Source organism: Emydura macquarii, unplaced genomic scaffold, assembly GCF_026122565.2.
Source record: "Emydura macquarii macquarii isolate MOO-44397 ecotype Brisbane River unplaced genomic scaffold, CSIRO-AGI_Emac_v2 contig_2863, whole genome shotgun sequence".
In the NCBI taxonomy this organism is placed as follows: domain Eukaryota; kingdom Metazoa; phylum Chordata; order Testudines; family Chelidae; genus Emydura; species Emydura macquarii.
Window position 1 is genome coordinate 4,585,853 of NW_027133000.1, and position 21,075 is coordinate 4,606,927.

A 21,075-nucleotide genomic window follows, 5' to 3' on the forward strand; every position below is an offset into this window, starting at 1 on the left:
TGTGGAATGACAGGGCTAGATATCAGCCCTTCCTATTGAGCCCTACACTTAAAGTTATCTGATAAAAGTGATTAATGGAACACAGAGGGGAATCTACTTCTGTACTACAATGGGTCCTGTGTGTGATCTGTGGCAATAGACTTTCTCCTCTGAAGCACTTTATAAGTGTATTCCAGGAGACCATTAGCAGCCTGATCCAGAGTGAAAACTTCCTAACTCTGACTGCTGTACTGCAGAATAAGAGTTGGCACAGTGCAGAATAAAGACATACAACTAAAAGTGGCAGTGGCAGTAATCCAAATATCAACAAACCACACAATGAACTGATCTGTTTGCTAAAATGAGGCTGCAGTTCTGCCTGAAATCTGGATCAACTCTAGATCCAGCCTGAGGTATAACACTGCATTATTGCTGAGTTACCAAGAGCACAAAACACCACCTAATAAATAGAAGATTCTCCTGATAATCTTGCACAGAGGTTAGACACCCAGATCCACATTTAGGCATTTTGAAAGTCAGGCCTTTTATTTATTTGCTTGCCTAAATGTGTGTCTATGTGCTTATCTTCAGGCACCTAGATTCGAAAAGTTTGAACTAACGTTTGTCACAGGACAATGGGGAGAATCTTGCACGAAAATCTCTTTCTCTACTATGCCTGACTGAATCTAATGCTATGAGTTCCTCATTTTCAAAGGCATTAAATTCATTCATACATGTTGGAGGAAGATGAGTGGAAAACGAAAGTTTGGTGAACCACAGAAAGCCTTCTCTGTTTAGTACAGGAAACATTTAAAAACTCATGTTTTTGAAAAACAGCACTGACAAATATCCTAAATACCAATAAAAATCATGTACACCACCATAAATGGACATACACAGATTAAGAAACAACCCCTTACTGTCTAGGTAAGACAACACAAGACAAGACCTTGGATGTCAGTTCAGGTGCGGGGATTACAGATGATGAGACGAAGACAGGAAGGATTGGTGGAAGGAAGTGAGTTTAAAAGTGGGATTTTACTCTGACAAGTGACTGCAAAAATGGAATTGCGCTGATCCATACTTATTGCCTTTGTGTTTGTTTGCATAGAATGGCAAAGTGCAGCAGAAGGGTGTGATGTGCAAAGTGCACTAATGTTGTGCACTCTAACTGCCCCATGTAGACCCAACTGGCTCAATGTAGGCCTACAGCTACACTTGTGATGGTACACAGTTACATGTGTGATATTGTGCCATAAGCCCCCTATTGCCCACATCTGAACATGTTCCTGAAGGAAAGCACACAGCATTAAAGATAACCACATCCTTCATGTGTGCTATATATGTGTAAATGTCTCTACTGCAGCATGGCTCCACACCTGATCTACAACACAATGTGGACGGGAGCAAGTGGCATGTTCTAGGCCACAGGTATCAAGAGTCCTCCAGGGCCATTCCCATAAAGCATTGGTTCCTTTGCTACCTGACTCTTATCCAAAGGTAAGGGTCCCTGACCTCCTGTTGTCAGCGGTACTACAATAAGTAGAGCCAGAAGATTTACACAACCTTCGAAAATCAAATTTTTAAAGTGAAAGTAAACACCTGGTATGAAGCATAGTTCTGTTCTCACTCATAGAAAAGTTAGAAGTAGAAATCTGGAGTAACTTCACTGAAGTCAATGTACAACTGGTGTAAGAGGAGTATCAGGCTCACAGTCAACTTTATTTGCTGTATTTATCTAAAACTAGGAGAAATTTTGAATTTGCCTTAAAGTTCTCTCTGGTTTTATACTGCTGTGCATCACTGAAGTATTCAAATGTCTTTGATGTAAAATCAATGTGTTATCCACAAGTGTTGATAAGCTCAATTGTATTAGCATAGCTGTATTTATCATAGCTGCTTTATTTTTCTTCAACATATACGTGCCATAAACAATATTAGGTTCTCATAAACTGAAGATATAAGATCATGGGACGCCTACTCCAAACAACTCAATTCCTTTGATTTATTCATTTTTTGGAGTAACACCCCAAATTAGGAAAAACATTGCTTTTTGCATGACAGATATGAATGCTGAGGACTCATTTGGAGGTAAGTCTGGGTCAGGATCCAGTAATCTTTATTCTTGACTGGGAGGATAATTTAATGAAAGTAATCAACTTTAAAAGAAACTTTCATATAATTGCTGCGTCATTGATGAGAAGCAAGTTAACACAATGGAAAAACCCTCAGTTAGTGGAACCCTCAAGGTATGCTTTGTATATACGCCTTACTGAGTGACTATGCTGATATTATCGTAACCCTTGTCCTTTCTCCATTGTTGGTTATTACTTTTGCTTGTTTTGTCACATCTGAAATTAGATTATAAGCTCTTTAGGGCACGGATCAGCTCTTTCTTGTGTACGGTGGCTAAGATACTCTGGGGCGCTAAATAGATAATAAAATAATAATAATAATAACAATGTCTCTACAAGAAAGGGTTCAGAATCAAAACCCTGGAGTTTAACATCCCCAAACTTTGCAAGAAATCTGGTGTTGCAGTGTAGGACCATCTCTGTTTCTTCAGTTGCCCAAATAGTTAGGGCCAAAAATTGGTCCATGCAAATTTTACCTGATTTCAAAAAGGGTCAAGAATTTGGCTGTTATTCGCATAAAACAGAAACTGCATTGTTCTGGTGCCGTGACCTACATGAGTTCTTGGAAGGGTTAGATTTTTATTAGTAAATGTTGGTGAAAGAAAATTTGCCATATATACACAAAACATATTTCCATCAATAATAATAGAAATTTATAAAAAGGCAAAGTAAGAAAAATGCTCCTTGGGAACTTAATAGAGTTTGAGTTAAGGATGTTTTGTATATTTTGACATTTAATGTTCACAATCTGTTTTTTGATGGTTATAAACCTTTCAAGTTTTCCATCTCATTATTTACTGTCATAAATAATTATTGTCTAATCCGCATTATTTTGTCAGCCCCCACCATAATTTGTCACTGTTGTGAAATCTTAACTCAATAAACATTCGTATTATCTATTGAAATGATAAAAAAATAAAAATCAAATTCTGCCAAATGATATTGATGGAGCAGTGTGGGGAAACTTGCAAATACACATCTCATCTTGTCTCCATATAGTAGATAAACGGACTCAAGTCTTCCTATAGTATGAATTCTACAACTTTTTCTTCCCCCAAGCTCTAAACTCGTTAAATGCCTTAAAATAACGATGATTCAGTTTATATAATAACACTGATTTTTTGTATAATAGCCAAATGGCATCGTTTCTGCCTCTGAATTTTTTTGCTTTGTTTCTTATTTTCTCAGCTTTACAATTCTGACCTATAAAAGAAAACAAAGGCCAATGCATGAGATAATAGACTTGGAAATGAGCTGGAAATATGTTGACTGGAAACTCCTCTGTGATTGAATATCTAACTGCTCTAAAAAGTTTAATGGACTTCTCTTTTTTCTTATATTTGACTAGGATTATCTATGGGGCTTTTTATAGTGCCAAAAATCATATATACATGCAATCATTTTTCTGTAACTCTACTTGATTTCTGGTGCACCTAATAGTAACATCAGAATATAAGAATCAATGTATTGGAAGAGATCAATGTCCCATCTAGTTCATTATTCTGTTTTCAAAAGTAATTAGATACTTTAGGGAAAGATGCAAAATCCCCTCCACTAGCCATCCTACTATGAGTGCCACAGGTGAATTATATGTTGCATGAAAGTGTTTCCTTTACTCTGTTTAAAATATATTGTCTTTTTAATTTGTATGTCTCCTTGTTCTTGTATCATGGGAAAGGTAAATTGAATTTACTAAGCCATCCAATATTTTTACATCATTATCATGTACTCTTGCTCTTCTTTCCAAATTAAAAGCACTCTGCTATTGACTCTCATGGAGTTACTAAGGCGCACACCAATGTTGGAGAGCAGAATTTGGCTCATGGTTTTTAATCCCTGAATATGGATTACTACTTTCCCCCACCCATGCCTCCAATTATTCCTCTACCTTCCTTCACTTCTGTGTTGTTGTTGTTTTTTTTTTTTCTTTTTTAATAAGATGAGGTGCTCACAACTGAATACAGCATTCAGGGATAAAAAACATACCATCAAATGATTGTAAGGTGCTTTATATTAATCTCTATTCCCTGCTCAATAAAGCCTAATATTTTACTTGGCTTTGCAGTGCTGCTGCACATTGAGCAGCTATCATTATTGAACTGCCTGGCAATTTCTTTTTATGTACTTATTCATCCATTCACACTCCAAGCTCCCCCACTCTTCCAAAAGTGAAAGCTGCATGAATAGATAAGCCTTGCACCATGCCCTGAAGATCAATGGACTCAGGTTGTGACTGATCAATATGGAGAGTGACTTCTAGACCTCCTCTACACAGAAAATGCCTTGCTTATAATACCCAGATAGTTAGATCTAGGGACTGTCAGCGTAAATGCATATCACATGAAGATGAGTTATGCATTGGAGGAGATGTTTCTTGCTCAATACTTTCCTCCCTTTCTTCAGTAGTCTCCAGAGGTGGTTCAGAAATGAGTGAGACAGATTGTGATGAAGATCTGGTTCTGTCCCGATAAGGCAGGGATGGCCAAACTTACTGACATCTCCCTCCTTGCTGTGCAGAATCCTCTAGCCCCATCACCCTGTCACAGGGCAGAAGTTCTGAGCTCTCCGCCCCAGTCTGGTAGGCGGAGAATGGAGGGAGTATAGGGGCTGCACTGCGAGCCGCACTTTAACTATAAAAAAGCATCATGCAGCTCACGAGCCACAGTTTGGCCACCCCTGCTATCGGGGCTAAGAGGTTTGCTGTTACAATTTGTATAGGCGGACCATGTATCCCAGTTGGGCCATTGAATTGGGAAAGGTATGGGTGGCCTGAACCATGGTGGTCCATACCATGATTGTCTATGATGTCTGGTGCTTGATCTATATTTCGGAGATTCATGAGCTTGCCTGGCAGGTGAGGAATGTTGGGAGAAGACTCCTTCCTTTCCCTCATCCTCATCTCTGTTGGAAAATGGTATGGGAGAGAGAGCCTTGTCAGGTGTAATGTACACTGGGGAAGTATCTGTGCCGAACAGCGACGACTTAGGCATGGATGTTACATATATAGCTCTCTGATAGCATTTATGTCATTCTGAAGTGTGTTTTTGTCCTGGTGCCAACATCGGTGCCACGATTTTCATCGATGCCATCGTTGAGGTTGGTGCCATCTTCGGAGTCAGTGCTGAGGTCAGGTTTGGCTCCGTCACCAGTATCGGTGCCTCTGTCGGCATCGATGACACAGTCAGAATTGGTGCCACAGTCAGTGCCATAACTGCTGTTGGTGATGAGGTTAATGTTAAGTTGGTTGGCAGTGGCTTGACCTGTGAAACTGGTCTCTGTGCCGTGTGTTTTGTCAGTGCTGTAATGGAGGCCGTCAGCTGATTTTTGACTCTTGACTTTGCACCGGAAAGTTGATAGTCCTTTGAAGCCATTGAATGGGCAATACCTGAGAAACCTAGTGCCTCATATGTACTTAATCTTGGCACCGTTGGTATTGCCAGCCAAGAGAGATTTTGCTGGTGAGCTCTTCTTTTTCACCAGTTCTCTATGAGGCAGAGTTGAGGCTCTTTTCTGTGAAGATTTTTCTGTGATTTCAGCTCTTCTGGACTCTGATGATGACATTTCCTGGCCTGGGTCAGAGGTGGGTCTCAACGACTTTTCCATTAAAATGAGTTTGAGTCAGAGATCCCTGTCCCTTCTGGCTCTGGACTTTAGGTTCTTACAATGGGTACATTTTCGGGGTACGTGTCCCTCACACAGACATTGGACACATTGAGATTGTCCATCTGATACTGGGATTGCATCTCTGCAGGATGTGTAGCTTTTAAATCCTTGTGAACCAGGCATAATGGCAGGTTCCCTGAGGGAAAAACTATTCTATGCTCCGAGGAAATTTTTTTTTAAACTGGATAAATGGGGAAAGGTAAGTAACTAACTAACGACTAAACCAATACTATATAAAGACTATAAAACTGTTAAGAGCAAAAGGTAGGAACTGCTGAGGGCTCCATCTCAGACTGCGGATGGTTGAGAAGGAACTGAGGGTTTGGTCACATGCGGGGATGATGCACGTGCGACCCAGATGAGCACTGCTGATAGAAATATCCAATTGAGGATGTGAAGACATGCCAATACCTGAAGTGGAGTACCCACAGGGACACCACTCAAAGATGAATCCATACTTTTTCTCACCTTTTTTCGAAAGCCTGGCTTAGCCGAGTGTACATCATAGCTCGAGAAGCATGGACCCCACTCAGCTGTGCACTCTTTTTGTTAGCATTACAAACATTTCATGCCTTATCCTGCAGTATTTCCAGAGCTGAGACAGGAGCCACCACATGGAACATTGCAATGTCATTCAAGTAGCCCTGAACGAAACCATAGAACGAAACAATTCCCGGTTGCTGCTGGCAGTTGCGCAGCAGCTGAATACAGTGGAGTGCTGTTTCTAGTCCCAAAAAACAAGCACTGATTGATGGGATTGCATCATTATGCAGATATGGGATGATGAGCAGTGGCTGCAGAATCTTTGAATATGAAAGGCCACTTTCCAGGAACTTTGTGCATAGCTTTCCTCAGCCCTGAAACACAGCAACACTGAAATGAGACATGCTCTGACAATGAAGAAGTGAGTGGAAGTTTGCAGTGCTAGATTGCTATCAGTCAGTGGGAAATCAATTCGGAGTTGGTTAAACCACCATGGGATCTGATGTGATTCAAGTGTACAGGGGCATTAATCGACTTCTGCTAAGAAGGGTAGTGATTCTGGGCAACGTGCAGGACATAGCAGATGATTTTGCCATAATGGGGTTCCCTAACTGCGGTGGGGCGATAGATGGCAAGCATATCCCTATCTTGGCACCAAACTACTGACATCAACATGGGATAGTCAGGAAAGGAGCATGATGTGCATATCTTTCTTTCCAGATTACAAAATAACCTTAATGATGTTGAAATGCCAATAAAAATCCTGGGAGACCCAGCCAACCCCTTGCTCCCCTGTTCACAAAGTTGTACACTGGCCACCTGGACAGCAGTAAGGAGAGGTTCAGTAGTAGGCTGAGGAAATGCAGAACGGTGGTGGAATGTACCTTAGAACGTTTACGGGTCACTGGCGCGGTTTGCTTACTAGGTTAAACCTCAGTGAAAACAATATTCCCATTGTTAACATTTTTCAAGTCGAGCCTTTCGTTTTTCCTGCAGAGTGCTGCAGGAACAAACATTTAGAAGAACAATGCAACTGAAGCTCTACCAAAAAACAGTCACTACAACAACCTATTTAAGTTCTTCCTCTTATAACCAAAGCTCTCTAACAGTGTATCAGCGAGCAGTGACTAACTCAGCCTGATGGATGTTCAAGGATTTAATTCATTGTGAGATACCCTCAAATCTCATAATATCACAGAGAACATACAGGAATCTGAAGAATAACAAAAGAGTAAGAATGATAGGCCCATTGACTGCTGCTCCTCTGAATCCTTAATGCTCTTACACTGTAGGAACAGGGAGCCAAATACATCCTTGGCATAAGTCCAGTAAGATTAGTGGAGTTATGCCAGGTATGAATTTGGCTCACTAGGTGTGTATCTGTTGTGGTTTGCCATACACATTTTTGTTTTTACACTTTATTTATTTCCATGGCTTTGACATTACCCAGAACAGCTCTTGTTTATTGTCAGTCTTAGTTAAGGATCCTGTGGAAGTACTTCCTTTCATATTGAAGAACTTCAGCAGGCCTCTCTATCCAGCACTGACCAGCATTACAGCCCAGCTACTTGCAATTCATTTCTTTTTTTAATTTTTAAATAAAATTAGAAACTATGAGCATAATATGCTCAACAGTTCTGAAATCCTTGCATATCGATAAACATTTGGAAGTGTTTATATTCATTGTAGTATCATGAGAGCAGTGTTGAATACTGATAGCACAGCCCTACCATACATGCACAGAAACTAGCCCTTAGCAGCAGCATTATGATTGTGTGCAGCACAAAACTAGCCGTCACAAGTGTATGTCACCCAATACCAACACTAGAGCATAGTGGCATTCTGCCCTGCCATGTTATGGAGCTGCAGGGCAGGATGGCTAGCTAGCACTGGGGCTACGGCACTGCATCTCAAGGACAATGTAGATGAAATCCCAAATTAAAGTGAAATAAAAAATAAATTTTAGAACATAAGAATGGTCATATTGGGTGAGACCAATAGTCCATCTAGCCCCGTATTTGGTCTTCTGACAATAGCCAATGTCAGATGCTTCAGAGGGAATGAACAGAACAGGGCAATTTCAAGTGATCTGTCCCTTGGCTTCCATTTGGCAGTCAGAGGTTTACGGTTTACGGACATCTGGAGTGTGGGGTTGCATCCCTGACAATCTTGGCTAGTTCTTTTTTGAACCCGGTTATACTTTTGGCCTTTACAACATCCCATGGTATTGAGTTGCACGGGTTGACTGTGCATTGTGTGAATAAGCACTTCCTTTTCTTTGTTTTACACTTGCTGCCTATTCATTTCATCAGGTAACCCCTACTTTTTGTGTTATGTAAAGCTGTAAATAACACTTCCCTAGTCACTGTCCCCACACCGTTCATGATTTTATAACCCTCTATCATATCCCTCATCAGTTATCTCTTTTTTAAGATGCAAATACCCCTAATCATTTTCATTGCCCTTCTCTGCACCTTTTCCATCTAACCCTTACTTGTTACACTGGATATATCTTTGGCAAGTGGCACCATTTTATGGGTGCCTGACATTATTGGTCTTGCCTCAGTGGGGCGGACTGGACTAGATGACCTATCAAGGTCCCTTCCAGACCTACATTTCTATGATTATGAGGGTGTGACACACTGCACCCCATGTACACCCTTATGGTGTGATTGTATATCATTCACGTTCACTCTTACAGTTTAATTGTGTATTGTTTGATGGGTCCAGCTCTCCAGCCCTTGAACCAATCAGCAGATTAGTTCCTCCAGTGCTCTCCCGCCTTCGGCTCTCACTAGCCCTTGGCTTTGGCTCTCTGGCTTACAGCCTGCAGGCATCTCCCTCCACTGCTCCCTGGCTGTCAGCCCTTTCCAGCCCTGGCTCTCTGGCTTGGGATTGTCAACTAGCAAATGCCTCTTGCTGCTCTTCTCCCTTCAGCCTTCTCTCTGGAACCACAATCAATCTCCTGGCTCTGGAAGCTCCCACTTCCTACCCTTCCTGCCCTTCTCTCTCTCTCTCTCTCATGTCACCGAATCTGTTTATAGCTCCAGGTATTGCCTTGCCCCCTTAACTGGTCAAATGGGAGCACCAGCACTGAGGAATTGGACCTACTCCATTCACAGGGGCCAGACTCCCTGTAACATCCCTCTCACCCTACGACTGGTGGAGAGGCCTCTGTTTTTTGGTCCCTGGCTAGCTCAGAAGCCTGGTTGCCTCCTGGTTCCATCCCTCACTACTTCTAGCATAGATTATCTCCTAAGATGTCAACAGGGGAAAAAGTTTATTTTTGATATGGAAGGGATAGGCCTGCCCAGAAGCTCTAAATCCCCCATCAAAAAAATTTACACCCATATTGGGCCATAACTATACCTGACACTCACTTTTCAGTAAAGAGATGAGTAGTGACACCGCAGTGCTCAAGCATAAGTGAGAGTGAGCTTTACTGTCTTTGGTTTACAGAAGAAATTAATAATAATCGGTGCTACGTGCCATGTTAATAAATATGTCATTGCTCATTCATTTTTATGGCTTTTGCTGCTGCTGTTATTTTCAAGACGTATCAGAAATAAAAACAATTTTTTTAACCTTCTCACCCAGATATGCTTTTCCTCCCTCTCTCTTCCCTAGTACAAATATTCGTACTTTCCTTCCCATAGAGAAATCTGAAAATCTTCTCACAATTACAATAACTAACCAACTCTGCTACATCTTCAATAAGTTCAACTAATAACACTTTTTACCTTTAAATAAAAAAAACATTCAGTGCAGGCTGAAATCATAAAATCTTTTTTGGCTAAATAAGCAGAGAGAAAACCAGACACATATAATATCTCACTTCATAAGTGTTTAATGAGCCACTCTGTTTCAAGCATCTTATTCTATATCTGCTCTCTCTTTGACCTTGTTTCTTTAAGCCATAATAAAAAGAGAAAGTAAATTGTCATTGTTAAGACCACAATGATCTGCAGTGTTGGCTCCTATAACCAGAGCTTACACTCTTATCAAGTTCATTAAAAAGCACTGTTTTCCCAAATCATATCTAATTTTGATCAATAGACAAAAAAGAAGGAAAACAATAAAACCAGACATAATGAAAAACAGATTCCAGTTGTATACTTGATTATTACATTGGTTTTTGTCTTTTAGAGCTGTCTGAAAACATCTGAATAAAAGTTAACGTGGAGCTCTCCAAACACACAAAACCTTCTCTTTGTTTGGCTTTTGTTTGAAACTTTGATTTGGACACAAGATATTAAGTTAGTTAAACTAAACACCAGCCTGTTTTATTGATCTTGTGGCCAGGAATCTCACAGACTGTGTCCGAGTGGAAGTTGGTGACATTTGAAAATGATTTGTACATCTGTGATCAGAGCCATCTCTAAACAGGGTGGGAAGAGCCTACCCTGGAAGAGCCTCTTACACAGCACAGTGTGTGTATTTTTCGGAGTATGCTTTTAGGTTTTATGGCTAGCCATCCAGGTGAAATGTTATCCAATTCTCTTGTATTCAGTGTAACAAGCAAGAGTTAAGCCATACAACTCCTCATCAGTTTAGGAGTCATGCAGTCAAACTCGTCAAACTCCTGCACGTTATTCTGAATACAGATGCTGTAATGCTGAAACAAGTTTTGCTTCTGAACCAAGGGAAAAACAGGTGAGTAACAGCAGCTGGAAACTGAATGCTTCCGTTCCAACCTTTAAATTCCTCCACTATGAGTATAAAACAAGTTGGAGATCATTTGATATCCAGAAAATAGCTTATACATTGGGCCTGAACTGGAATCCTACTCACAGGAGTAGAACTTACTCTCAAAAGAGTCCTTTGCAAGATGAGGCTCTATTTGGTTCACATTACCTGGTGGTCAGTTATGGAGATGAAGGTTCTCTAGTGTCTAAATCACATTGTGAGCCATATTTTTAGAAGTGTCTCAAATGGCTCACAACACACAAAACACTAATTGCATTGGCCAAGGAAGTAAATATATCCCTGGCTACCTGTTTGTATGTGCAGTTTTAAATGGTCTGTTGGAAAACTGGTCCTGTATGTGTGACAATAGCAACATTGTAAAGCTTGAAACAAAAGTAAGGATCTATAATTGTATTGCCAGTTCTTCTGCCTATAACCACACTGTAAAACAATGACTCTATATCTGATGGAAAACAACTGAATGAAACTAGAAAGCCTTTTTTTGGAAACCTGGAGATTTTATTGCACAAAATTTGTGGTGGAAGGTCAAGGAAATCCTTGGTTGTTAAAACAACAACGGTAGGAAAAAGTAAGAGGTAGTGGCAAAGGTTGAGGCTTCCTAGCAGTTACACCAGTATCTGTGAACTCTCTTTCTGAAAGCTGCTGACAGAGCTTTGGCATATGATCACCCCCTAACTGCTGATTAACATAGCGCTGTTTTATATTTAACTCCGAGCAGAGCAGGAGGAGTAGGGGGTGGGACTGTACTGCTTAGAAGGGGAGTAGAGTAGTAACAGTGTTCTTCTGTGTCAGTTTCCTCTGTCTTCCTCCACAGCTGCACTCCTCTTGATCAGCCACTTTTCCTTTAGCTCAAATGCGTTTTATCTTGAATTAATTGAGTGCCTGGTGGAACGAGAGGTGGGAGAAACAGAAAGGCTATAACTACACCATTAAAATACAAACCAAGTCTGCTGGCTGGACTAAAAACAAGCAGTGCTGAGGTGCTTAATAAGCCTGCTTTACGGTTAATGTTTAGCTTTAAGAGAAGACAGGGAAACGGAGATGCAGGGAATGGATTTTGAGGATAAGAAGTCCAAGAGGTACTGCATGAAGAAAAAGCATGTGGCCATCATCTGTGCCGTGGTGGCTGCGGTAGGTTTAGCTGTGGGACTTGGCGTGGGACTAAACAGACCTGAGCCCTGCCAATCTTCAGAACGCACAGAACAGCCAACTGCTGCTCCTGGCACAGGGGAGCCACGCCATTGCCCTCCCAAAAATGATGTGAATGGAGAATGGGTAAATTTCAGGCTACCCAATTACATTAACCCAGAACACTACGAGCTGGAAATGAAGCCCGAGATGGATGCAGATATTTACACAGGGACAGTCAACATCTCCATCAAGTTGTATAAACCTACCAAGTACTTGTGGCTTCATCTCCGAGAGACCAAGATCACAGAGATGCCCATGCTCCGGAAATCCTCAGGGCAGCAGATTGCACTTATAGAATGTTTTGAATATGAACAGCATGAATATGTGGTGATAGGGGCAGAAGAGATGCTCTCTGAAACCAATGCAAGTGGCACCTATCTACTAACCCTAAAGTTCCAAGGCTGGCTGAACGGCTCCCTGGTTGGATTTTATAGAACCACCTATACCGAGAATGGAGTGACCAAGTAAACCCATTTTTTTAAACTTTGACTTGCACATCTATTTCTACTTGCTCAGACCTGATCTCTCCATCTCTCAACTTCTCATTCTTCTCTGTCACCAAATTACTTACAATTTCTGGGCTCTCTTTTAATTTTCCTGCTCCTCTCAGGAAGGTACAGCATTAAGAATGCCAAAGCGCTCTCTGGGCAGCTGCTTACAAGGGAAGGTGGGCTGGAGTTTTTTATTCTGAAAAACATTTTGGAACTCAGTTGGCCATAGCCTATCCCTGATCTTTGCAAACTCACATCTGGGAATTGTATGCAAGGACTGAGGCCGGTATGCGTGCTTTATATGTGTAATCCAGGTCATAGCATATAGCTCTATATGTTGTTTTCTATCATTCCCCAAAGTAACAGCCTTTCAGTGAAATGCTAACTAACTAGCACGGTGACAAGCTTTCTTGACATAACCTCTTTGATGTTGTAAGCCAAACAAAAGTTAGAATCAGAGCTCCATTTTTCCTTCCCCAGCTGGTTTAAATTACATGCAGGCCTGAAATTTGGAAGATATGTATGATTTGACATATTTCTGCTCCAGCTCGTCTCTTGTAATCAGATCAATGGTTATTAAAATGTTGCAAAGATTTAGCCACAATTAAAGAACCCAAATGTGTTTCTTTAATGGTTCAATTAACCCTTTCCCTGCCTCAGATCTTTACTACTTCAAAGGCAGGGCTTGAAGAATCTGCTGGACAGTGGCAAGTGGCAAACGTTCCTTGGTGAATATGTGTTAGGAGAGGGGCACTAAAACCATCAGTTTCTGCTACATTTATGATTTAATGTTTTAAATGTCACATTTCCAGTCCTAATGCTTAGAAGATAACCCTGAATCTGCAGACAGGCTGTTGGACTACCTCCTAGGTTTCCTGAGCAGCAGCAGAGTGAAATTAACACCATCAGTCAGTTTTCATTGTTGCTATTCAGAACCCTGTGGTGCAACAAGCAAGTCATGTCAGCTTCTCTCTGCTGCTGACTGGCAATGCCATAAGCAAAAGCAGAGGCAGGCACTGGCAAGGTTGAATGCAAGGGCAGAGAGAAGAGCAAAGGTCTAATGGACCCCGCCCTATATGTATACAAATGGGTTGCAGCAGCAGTTTGATCTGAGAGGATCATATCAGTTGGCTCTTCCGCTCTGTTCCCTCTCTATCATCGCTATACAGCTACTCCTTTATCAATCAAATAAGGTACTTTGGGCCCTTATCACCCTAGCATGTAACGGCCTCATAATTATTAACAAATTTAGCCTCACAGAACACCTGTAAAGTAGAGCATTATTTCCTGTTTATTGAAGGGAAATAGAGTGACAGAGAGATAAGTGACTTGCCTAAGATAACACAAGAAGTCTGTCAGAGATTCAGAAACAGAACCCAGATTTCCTCAGGCCCAGTTCAGCATCTTAACCACAAGGTCATCTTTTATCCCACCCCTCTGTCAGCCAGTTTCAGAAGTAGGAGGGAAAGGTGGAACAGCAGCTCAAATGTGGAAGCAGGGGGCATCCCTTCTTCATAGCAAGTGTGTGTAGCAAATGGCAGGAAGGAGATGTGTGTGTGTGTCTATGTATATATTAGAGACAAAAAACTCTGTTAAAAGGACATTATTAAGGATGCAAAGTCAAACACTAACAGGTTAGGAAATGCCTAACGATGCCTGTGTAGCCTTAATTCTGGCCCTTGTTCGTATACATTATGTTGCAATCTTTAATTAAATTTAATACATACTATTTTTCCACAAGACTACTGCCTCATTCAGTAAAGAGTGTGCACGGTGCTTAATTAATGAGCAGTTATTCATTATTTTGTTTTCTTCTCATTATTCCATGTGTTGCTCTAGCTCTTATTTATTGCATTCTTTTCAAATCCTGCTCTGGGTACGGAACTACTCATTTCCTCTTGGGTGTTTCTAGGGCACTCATCACTATTGTATCCAAGTGTTTCAGAAACATTAATGAGTTTATTTTCACAACACCTCTGTGAAATGAGGGGGTATTTTTAGTCTCATTTTACAGTTGGGGAACTGAGGCACAGAGAAATTAAGGTCAAAAGTATGCAGTACTTTGAGGTGCCCAATTTGAGACACCAATATCTGATTTTTCGGTGTATGTAGCATTAGAAAGAATTTTATATATTTAAGCACAGAACCCAATGGCCTCAGCTGCAGCTGTGAGTGCTCAGCACTTCTGAAATCAGGTACCAGGGTTTAAAGTGAAGCACCATTAGTGACTACCTATGAAAAGTTTGGTTTAATTCATTTGCCTAGCATGACACAGGAACTCTGTGGCAGAGAAAGGGATACATTTTAATTCTCTAGGACAGCATGCCTTAACCACCAGACTCTCCATTCTTTTCTTGCAATCTCTCTGCCTTGTTCATTGCACACCTTCCAACATCAGCAATAAATGAGGCAGGGATTCTACAGACAAGTCTCCTTCACTGCACAACCCCGATTCATTCCCCAAGCAGACCCATTCTGTGCACTGAATGAGGGTGAGATCCTCTGGAAAAAAATAGTATCTGATCATGTAATTTAATTTAAGACTATCATAATGTATGCAAACAAGACATCTGAATTAAGGTTGTGCAGGCAATCTTAATTCTGACATTTCCTAGCTTTTAAGTACTTGACTTTGCAACCTTAATAATATTTCTTTAATGTAGTTTTGCGTGTGTAATCCCCTAATTTTAAAAAAAAGCAAACTGAAAAGCAAGCAAACAAATATTCCATTATGTGGAGTCATATTGACACTTCCATGGAGCATCAGCAGGGTTGGAAGCTTTAGATCCACCACACAGATGTCTGCCACTTGAACTAACAGAATAACTGACAGCAATAGTAGATTCTCATCCTTTACGTGAACCAGCATTTGAGGGGGACAAGACACAAATTTTGCCAGTGACTTTCACAGATATTTGCTGATGGCAGAGGAAGGGTAAGGCTCAGTGATCTTGGGTTTCATTCCAGGCTCTGTGGGGGGGAGTGTGCTGTAGTACAATGGTTCTCATCCACAGGTACATGTACCATTGGGGATACACTGAGGTCTTCCAGGGGTACCTCAACTCATCTAGATATTTGCCTAGTTTTACAACAGGCTACATAAAAAGCACTAACAAAGTCAGTACAAACTAAAATTTCATACAGACAATGACTTGTTTATATTGCTCTATATACCATACACTGAAATCAATATTTATATTTAATATTTAACTACAATATTTATGGTCCAATTGATTTTATAATGATATGGTAAAAATGAGAAAGAAAGCAATTTTTCAGTAATAGTGGGCTGTGACACATTTTTTGTCTTTTTATGTTTGATTTTGTACTCAAGCACTTTTTAAGTGAGGTGAAACTTGGGGTGCGCTAGACAAATCAAACTCCTGAAAGGGGTACAGTAGTCTGAGAGCCACTGTTCTAATGGGCACAGAGTATTTTGTTTGTATCCCCCTAGATGGATTTCTTCTGTCCTATCTTCTTCAATTTTTCCCTGTCCCAATCCTGTCTCTCCCCCACTCCATAGCTCCTCGTACCAGTCTCATTCGCCTCACCTATTCAGTCCCAGTCTCCTTGCCAAGCCAACTCTAATTTCTCTCTCTCGGCTTCCTATCTCAGTCTCTCTACCTCCACTGCCAGTTTTCCTCACAGCTCTCACGGTCCCAGTGTCCTCACCCAACCATCCCCCCTGCTGGTTCCTCATCTCATCTGTTTTTCTTCTTCTACTTTCTCCACCCCCATTAGCTCTCAGTCCTGGTCTCCCTTCCTGGGCTCCTGCTTCAATCTCAGTGTCCCTCCACTCATATCCCTCTGACTCCTTGCCCCAGTCTCCTTGGCCAGCCAGTCCCAGTTGTCCCCCCACCTCCTTATTTCTAGTCAGATTTGCCTCCCCTCATACCAATTTACTTCCACCAGCTTCACTGTTTGCCAGTCCTAATCTTCCTCTGGCTCTTCATCTGATCTCAATCTTTCCCTCCGCCCCCCGCCCCACATACACTTCCCTCCCTGGCTACCAAACACACTGCCCAGCCAGTCCCAGTATACCCTTCCCAACTCCCAATTTCTCTCTCCTCTCCCCTCGCCATCAGCCTACAGTCAAAGTCTCCCTGCAAATGGTTCCTTGTCCCAGTAGAATCCCCAGATCCTTCCTCAGGTCCAACTCTTGTCCCCTCTGCATTCAAATCAGGCTGCTTCCTCCTCCATGTCACCTGTGCCAAGGATGGTGGGGTCCAGGATTTGTGTGGGCATTCAGAGCACAGAAAAGACAGGCTTCCTGCTCTAAGGTCAGGTATCCAGCCTCCAGATGGGCCCGAGCGGCCCAGAGCTGTGATTGCAGGGAAAATTCTGCTCAGGCCTGCCTTGGAGCATGCCCAGTGCAGATGGAATTTTCAGTGAATTTAGCTGCCAAACTCTAACAAGCCACCATGGAACATGTCCAAACTGCGATCTTTCAAAGGCTGATAAAGTTGAACACATTTGGGCAGATTTTCATGGGGATGGCACAGCCATGACAAAAAGCTCTGACCCCCACCAAAATTCACGTCCCTGCTCCAGAGCATGAGGACACCAGAGATTCACAAAGGAAAGAGCACCAGAATTTTTTTAACGAGGGCAAACAACTTATTTTTCGCTAGCCTTGTTCTCAGAAACAAAGCAGCTGAACTATTTTGACTGAAATTTTTCAGTAAATTTCAACCTGAGATAGACATCTGGCATGGAAGATTTCAGCCCAAATGGTAAAAGTTTGGAAAAGTTAAAAGCAAGTGAAAACTGGTCTTATAATGGGAAGAATTGAACAACATTAAGAACAGGCAACGCTACCAGCCCGGCCTATATTATGAGAGAGAAAGAAGGCTGGGATGGGGACTGAACCAGATGGCAATTAGCCAAGCACTGCTTACCTCTTGAACAGCCTCAGAAGATGTGGGACTTGACTGCTGATAGAGAAGAGGAAGAGTGGTAGGGAGGAGGAGGAGTGGAAAAAGCAAGCTGGGAAGCGGCTTCTGCCAGGGCAAAGGATTGCTTAAGTACTGCTGCAGTCCCTTTTGTTTATACAGTGGGCCTGGATCCAGACTTTACTGTCCCTTGGATCCACCTCTGGTTTTATACATTCACCAAAGGGCAATATTAGGTCCCAGAGGAAGGAAGGTTCAGTAGTTTGGGGACCAACCTTGGACTTGGGACACCAGAGTTTAATTATCTTTTTTGTCACAGATTTCCACTATGTTGGTGGACAATCAGTCTCTGCGCTCCATCTGTAAAATGGGAATAATAGCACTTCCCTACCTCACAGGTTTGTGGTGAGGAGAAATACAATAAACAGACAGAGGTGCTCAGATAGGGGGATAATGAGGGACATAAAAGTACTAAATAATTGTCTTAGGTTAACGAGTGACAGATTTTTCAGTCCTTAGCTGCTATCAAGAGATGTGAAATAACTCCAGTTTCTTCTCTTTTTATTACTGTTGATACAGATGGGATAAGGCAGCTGTGTCTTGGCTTTGTATAACTAAAACCTGGCTCAGATCTGAGTTCCCTTTTATTCAAACCACTGAAGTGCAGCGCTGAGGCACATCTCTAAATGATAAGGAAGCTGGTATTCATGGTTTTGTTGGTTAGCACAGATGGGAAATATTTTTTCATTCTCTCCTTGAATTTTCTCTATTTAAAAGAAAGCAAAGGCAGTTGCTGCAGACAGAAAACTCATTTTGCCATGACTTTGTGTATCCCATGCTAAAGTGCCAAAATTTCCCCAGGAAAATGATAAATCTGTGTTAGCAAAAAATGTGTGAAAATCCATTACTTAACTGAGGAAGAAAAAATAATTCTCTTTCTCTCTCTCTTTTTAATGAAAATCTGTGTGTGCTTTGCAAAAAATGGTAATTTATCATCACTCTAAATGTAGCAATGTTTTATTTTGGGAACAACAGCTGCATGTGGTCACAGACAGATGTCCTCTTAATATTCCTAGTATATTTACAACTTTATCACTTCTGGTTCATGTTTTAAAAACCTAGACTGCAACATAAACTGCAGGGCAAAATTCACCATAAAGAAAAGGAAGGTTTTTTTTTCTTAAAACCAAGTTACACAATGTTTCATTTTTTCTTTAATTACCACTTGTCTCCATGGGGGCATGGCATGGTCTACAGGTCTCTGAATCACCCCCATGAATTGTAGCATTGAGACATTGCATCACTGGTGTTTGTCTGCTCACCACGGATATATGGATTATCACCTTATAAATCAGTGATGAGGTTCTTGTGTTATCTGTCTTGAGAAACAATGATAGAAAAGTTTCCAAATATACAGCAATTTTTTAAAGCAATTGCTATAAAACATTGCCCTAGGGATTTAAGATAACTTTGTTGTGAAATATCTTCCAAATCCTACAAAGAGGAGAAAGGGATATAAAACAACTCTCTAAAGCAGAAGAAACTCCAATAAGCCCAAGTTATTTTGAGAGATTTAAATAAGGTGATGTTCATTACACTTCCTCCTCCAAGACCATGAATTGAAAGCATTTGAGTGATTGTCCAAATGAATATGAATAGTAAGAATAGTAAAAACCAAATATATTACATCATCAGGCTTCTAGATAAACCTTGTCACAACAAGTTTTTAATGACCAGTTTAGTATTTAACCATCACAGGGGAAAGCCAAAGGTAACAGAAACCTTGAGAAATTGGCTGTCAGGTGAGCTTGTGGTGTTAGTGGCAATCTATAATTTGAATATTTTTATTACTTTTTTGGAGAAAAAAAACAGATAAAAAAAAATCCACATCTTACCATAATATAGCCTGAGCAGCTATAGAAATATTGTCAGAAAATGCACAGCATTCCAAATTAATTGAAGAGATATTTGAGATGCATTCTCCCATCAATCAGAACAGAGAACATGCTCCATCGCTGAACAGCATGCTGATGGGGGAAACTTGATTTCATGTAGGGAAGTTGTTTCATACAAGCCTTGCCAACGTTTTTTAAATGAGCCCATTTTGCAACAGTTCACCTAGTCATTTCTATCTACGTGAGCCCACTTCACTTCCAAGCTAAAACAGAACAAACACACTGTAGCACTGATTTGTCATCAGGTGTTCTACCCTATTTCAAACATTTCATGTCAGTGCACAACTCATTACTGTGTTCAGCAGCACTGGCAGGCAGGTGTACAGGGTAACCTCAGGGTGATAATTGCCTATAACAAAAAAGCACTGTGCAGGCAGCTTAAGTATTTTGTAAGGATGGAGTTAAGCAATCACTCAGAAGCTTTTAAAGAGATCTTTCTAAAAGAAGTTCAGGTCCCAATCCTGCAATGAGCTCTAGGCAGACACAATCAGTGAAGCTTCCTGTAGCACAGCAATCAATTCATTCAGAGCTCATCGCTAGATCAGGGCCTTAATTTCCTTTTAGTTGATGACATTACTAATGTTGACTACTGTGAAGTCAGTGGGATTACTCACATCAGTAGGGTGAGCAGGATTTCTATTTACTGTAGGGGGGATGGTTGTGTTTTACTGCTCCTGCTCTTAAAAAAAATCTTTGAGAACATCTTCCATTGGTGATTAGCAGTTTTATTTGTGTTTAGTTAGCACACTTACGGGTTGTGACTTCTAGGAGTTTAAGTAATTGAAGGGTTTAGAAATATTTAGGTTGCATCTTTTTAAATAAGACCACTGAAAATAAAACTTTTGCTAGTTCTACTCCAGTTTGCATTGTTACCTAACAATTATGCTCGTACATGAAAATAACGTAAAGAATGTCTATAATGTAGACTTAGGACAATGCAACAATCTTTTGTTTATTTTAAAGGAGCATAGCAGCCACTGATCACGAGCCCACAGATGCACGGAAGTCATTTCCTTGCTTCGATGAGCCCAACAAAAAGGCAACTTACACCATATCTATCATCCACAAAGAACCATTCAGAGCACTCTCAAACATGCCAGTAGAGGTATGTATTTCACAAATGTACTACATAAGTGGAAGGATTCTGGAAAACAAATGTAAGAGTAATTCAAATCTAATCAACCTTGTGTGTTAACCCATCATTTGTCATCTCAGATGCTATACTGCTTAAGGTTAATTAAGATTTATATAAAATAGGACCAGTCATTTAGTTTTCATTCCTAGTTGTGCATTACTGGCCACAGAGGCTCAGCAGCAGAACACAACACAGCAATACTCTGCCAATCGCAGTGCAGGAGAGAATCATATCTTCTCTTTAGCTACCTATCCCGGAGCTTCTACGTGCACAGATCTTGTAGACTTGCCTCCTCTACTGGCCATATATAAATGATAAGAAGTGTTGTTGTAGCTGAGTTGGTTCCTGGATATTAGAAAGACAAGGTGAGGGAGATAATATCTTTTATTGGACCAACTTCTGTTGGTGAGAGAAAGAAAGCTTTCAAGCTTACACAGAGCTGAT

At 41.0% G+C, this 21,075-nt stretch overlaps 1 protein-coding gene across 2 annotated transcripts in view; it reads left to right on the forward strand.

The window, feature by feature from the left end:
* Positions 1-11,789: 11,789 nt before the first annotated feature.
* The window catches only part of ENPEP (glutamyl aminopeptidase), a 46,124-nt gene continuing 36,838 nt past the window's right edge, over positions 11,790-21,075 (forward strand). Inside the window, exons 1-2 of one of the 2 annotated variants that reach the window (XM_067568180.1) lie at positions 11,790-12,622; positions 20,460-20,601. In XM_067568180.1, coding sequence (XP_067424281.1) covers positions 12,009-12,622; positions 20,460-20,601 — 756 coding nt within the window. In that variant the 5' untranslated portion in view covers positions 11,790-12,008. Of the gene's footprint in view, positions 12,623-20,459; positions 20,602-21,075 lie in introns of those variants that run through there. The other variant, XM_067568181.1, reaches the window with a different exon arrangement.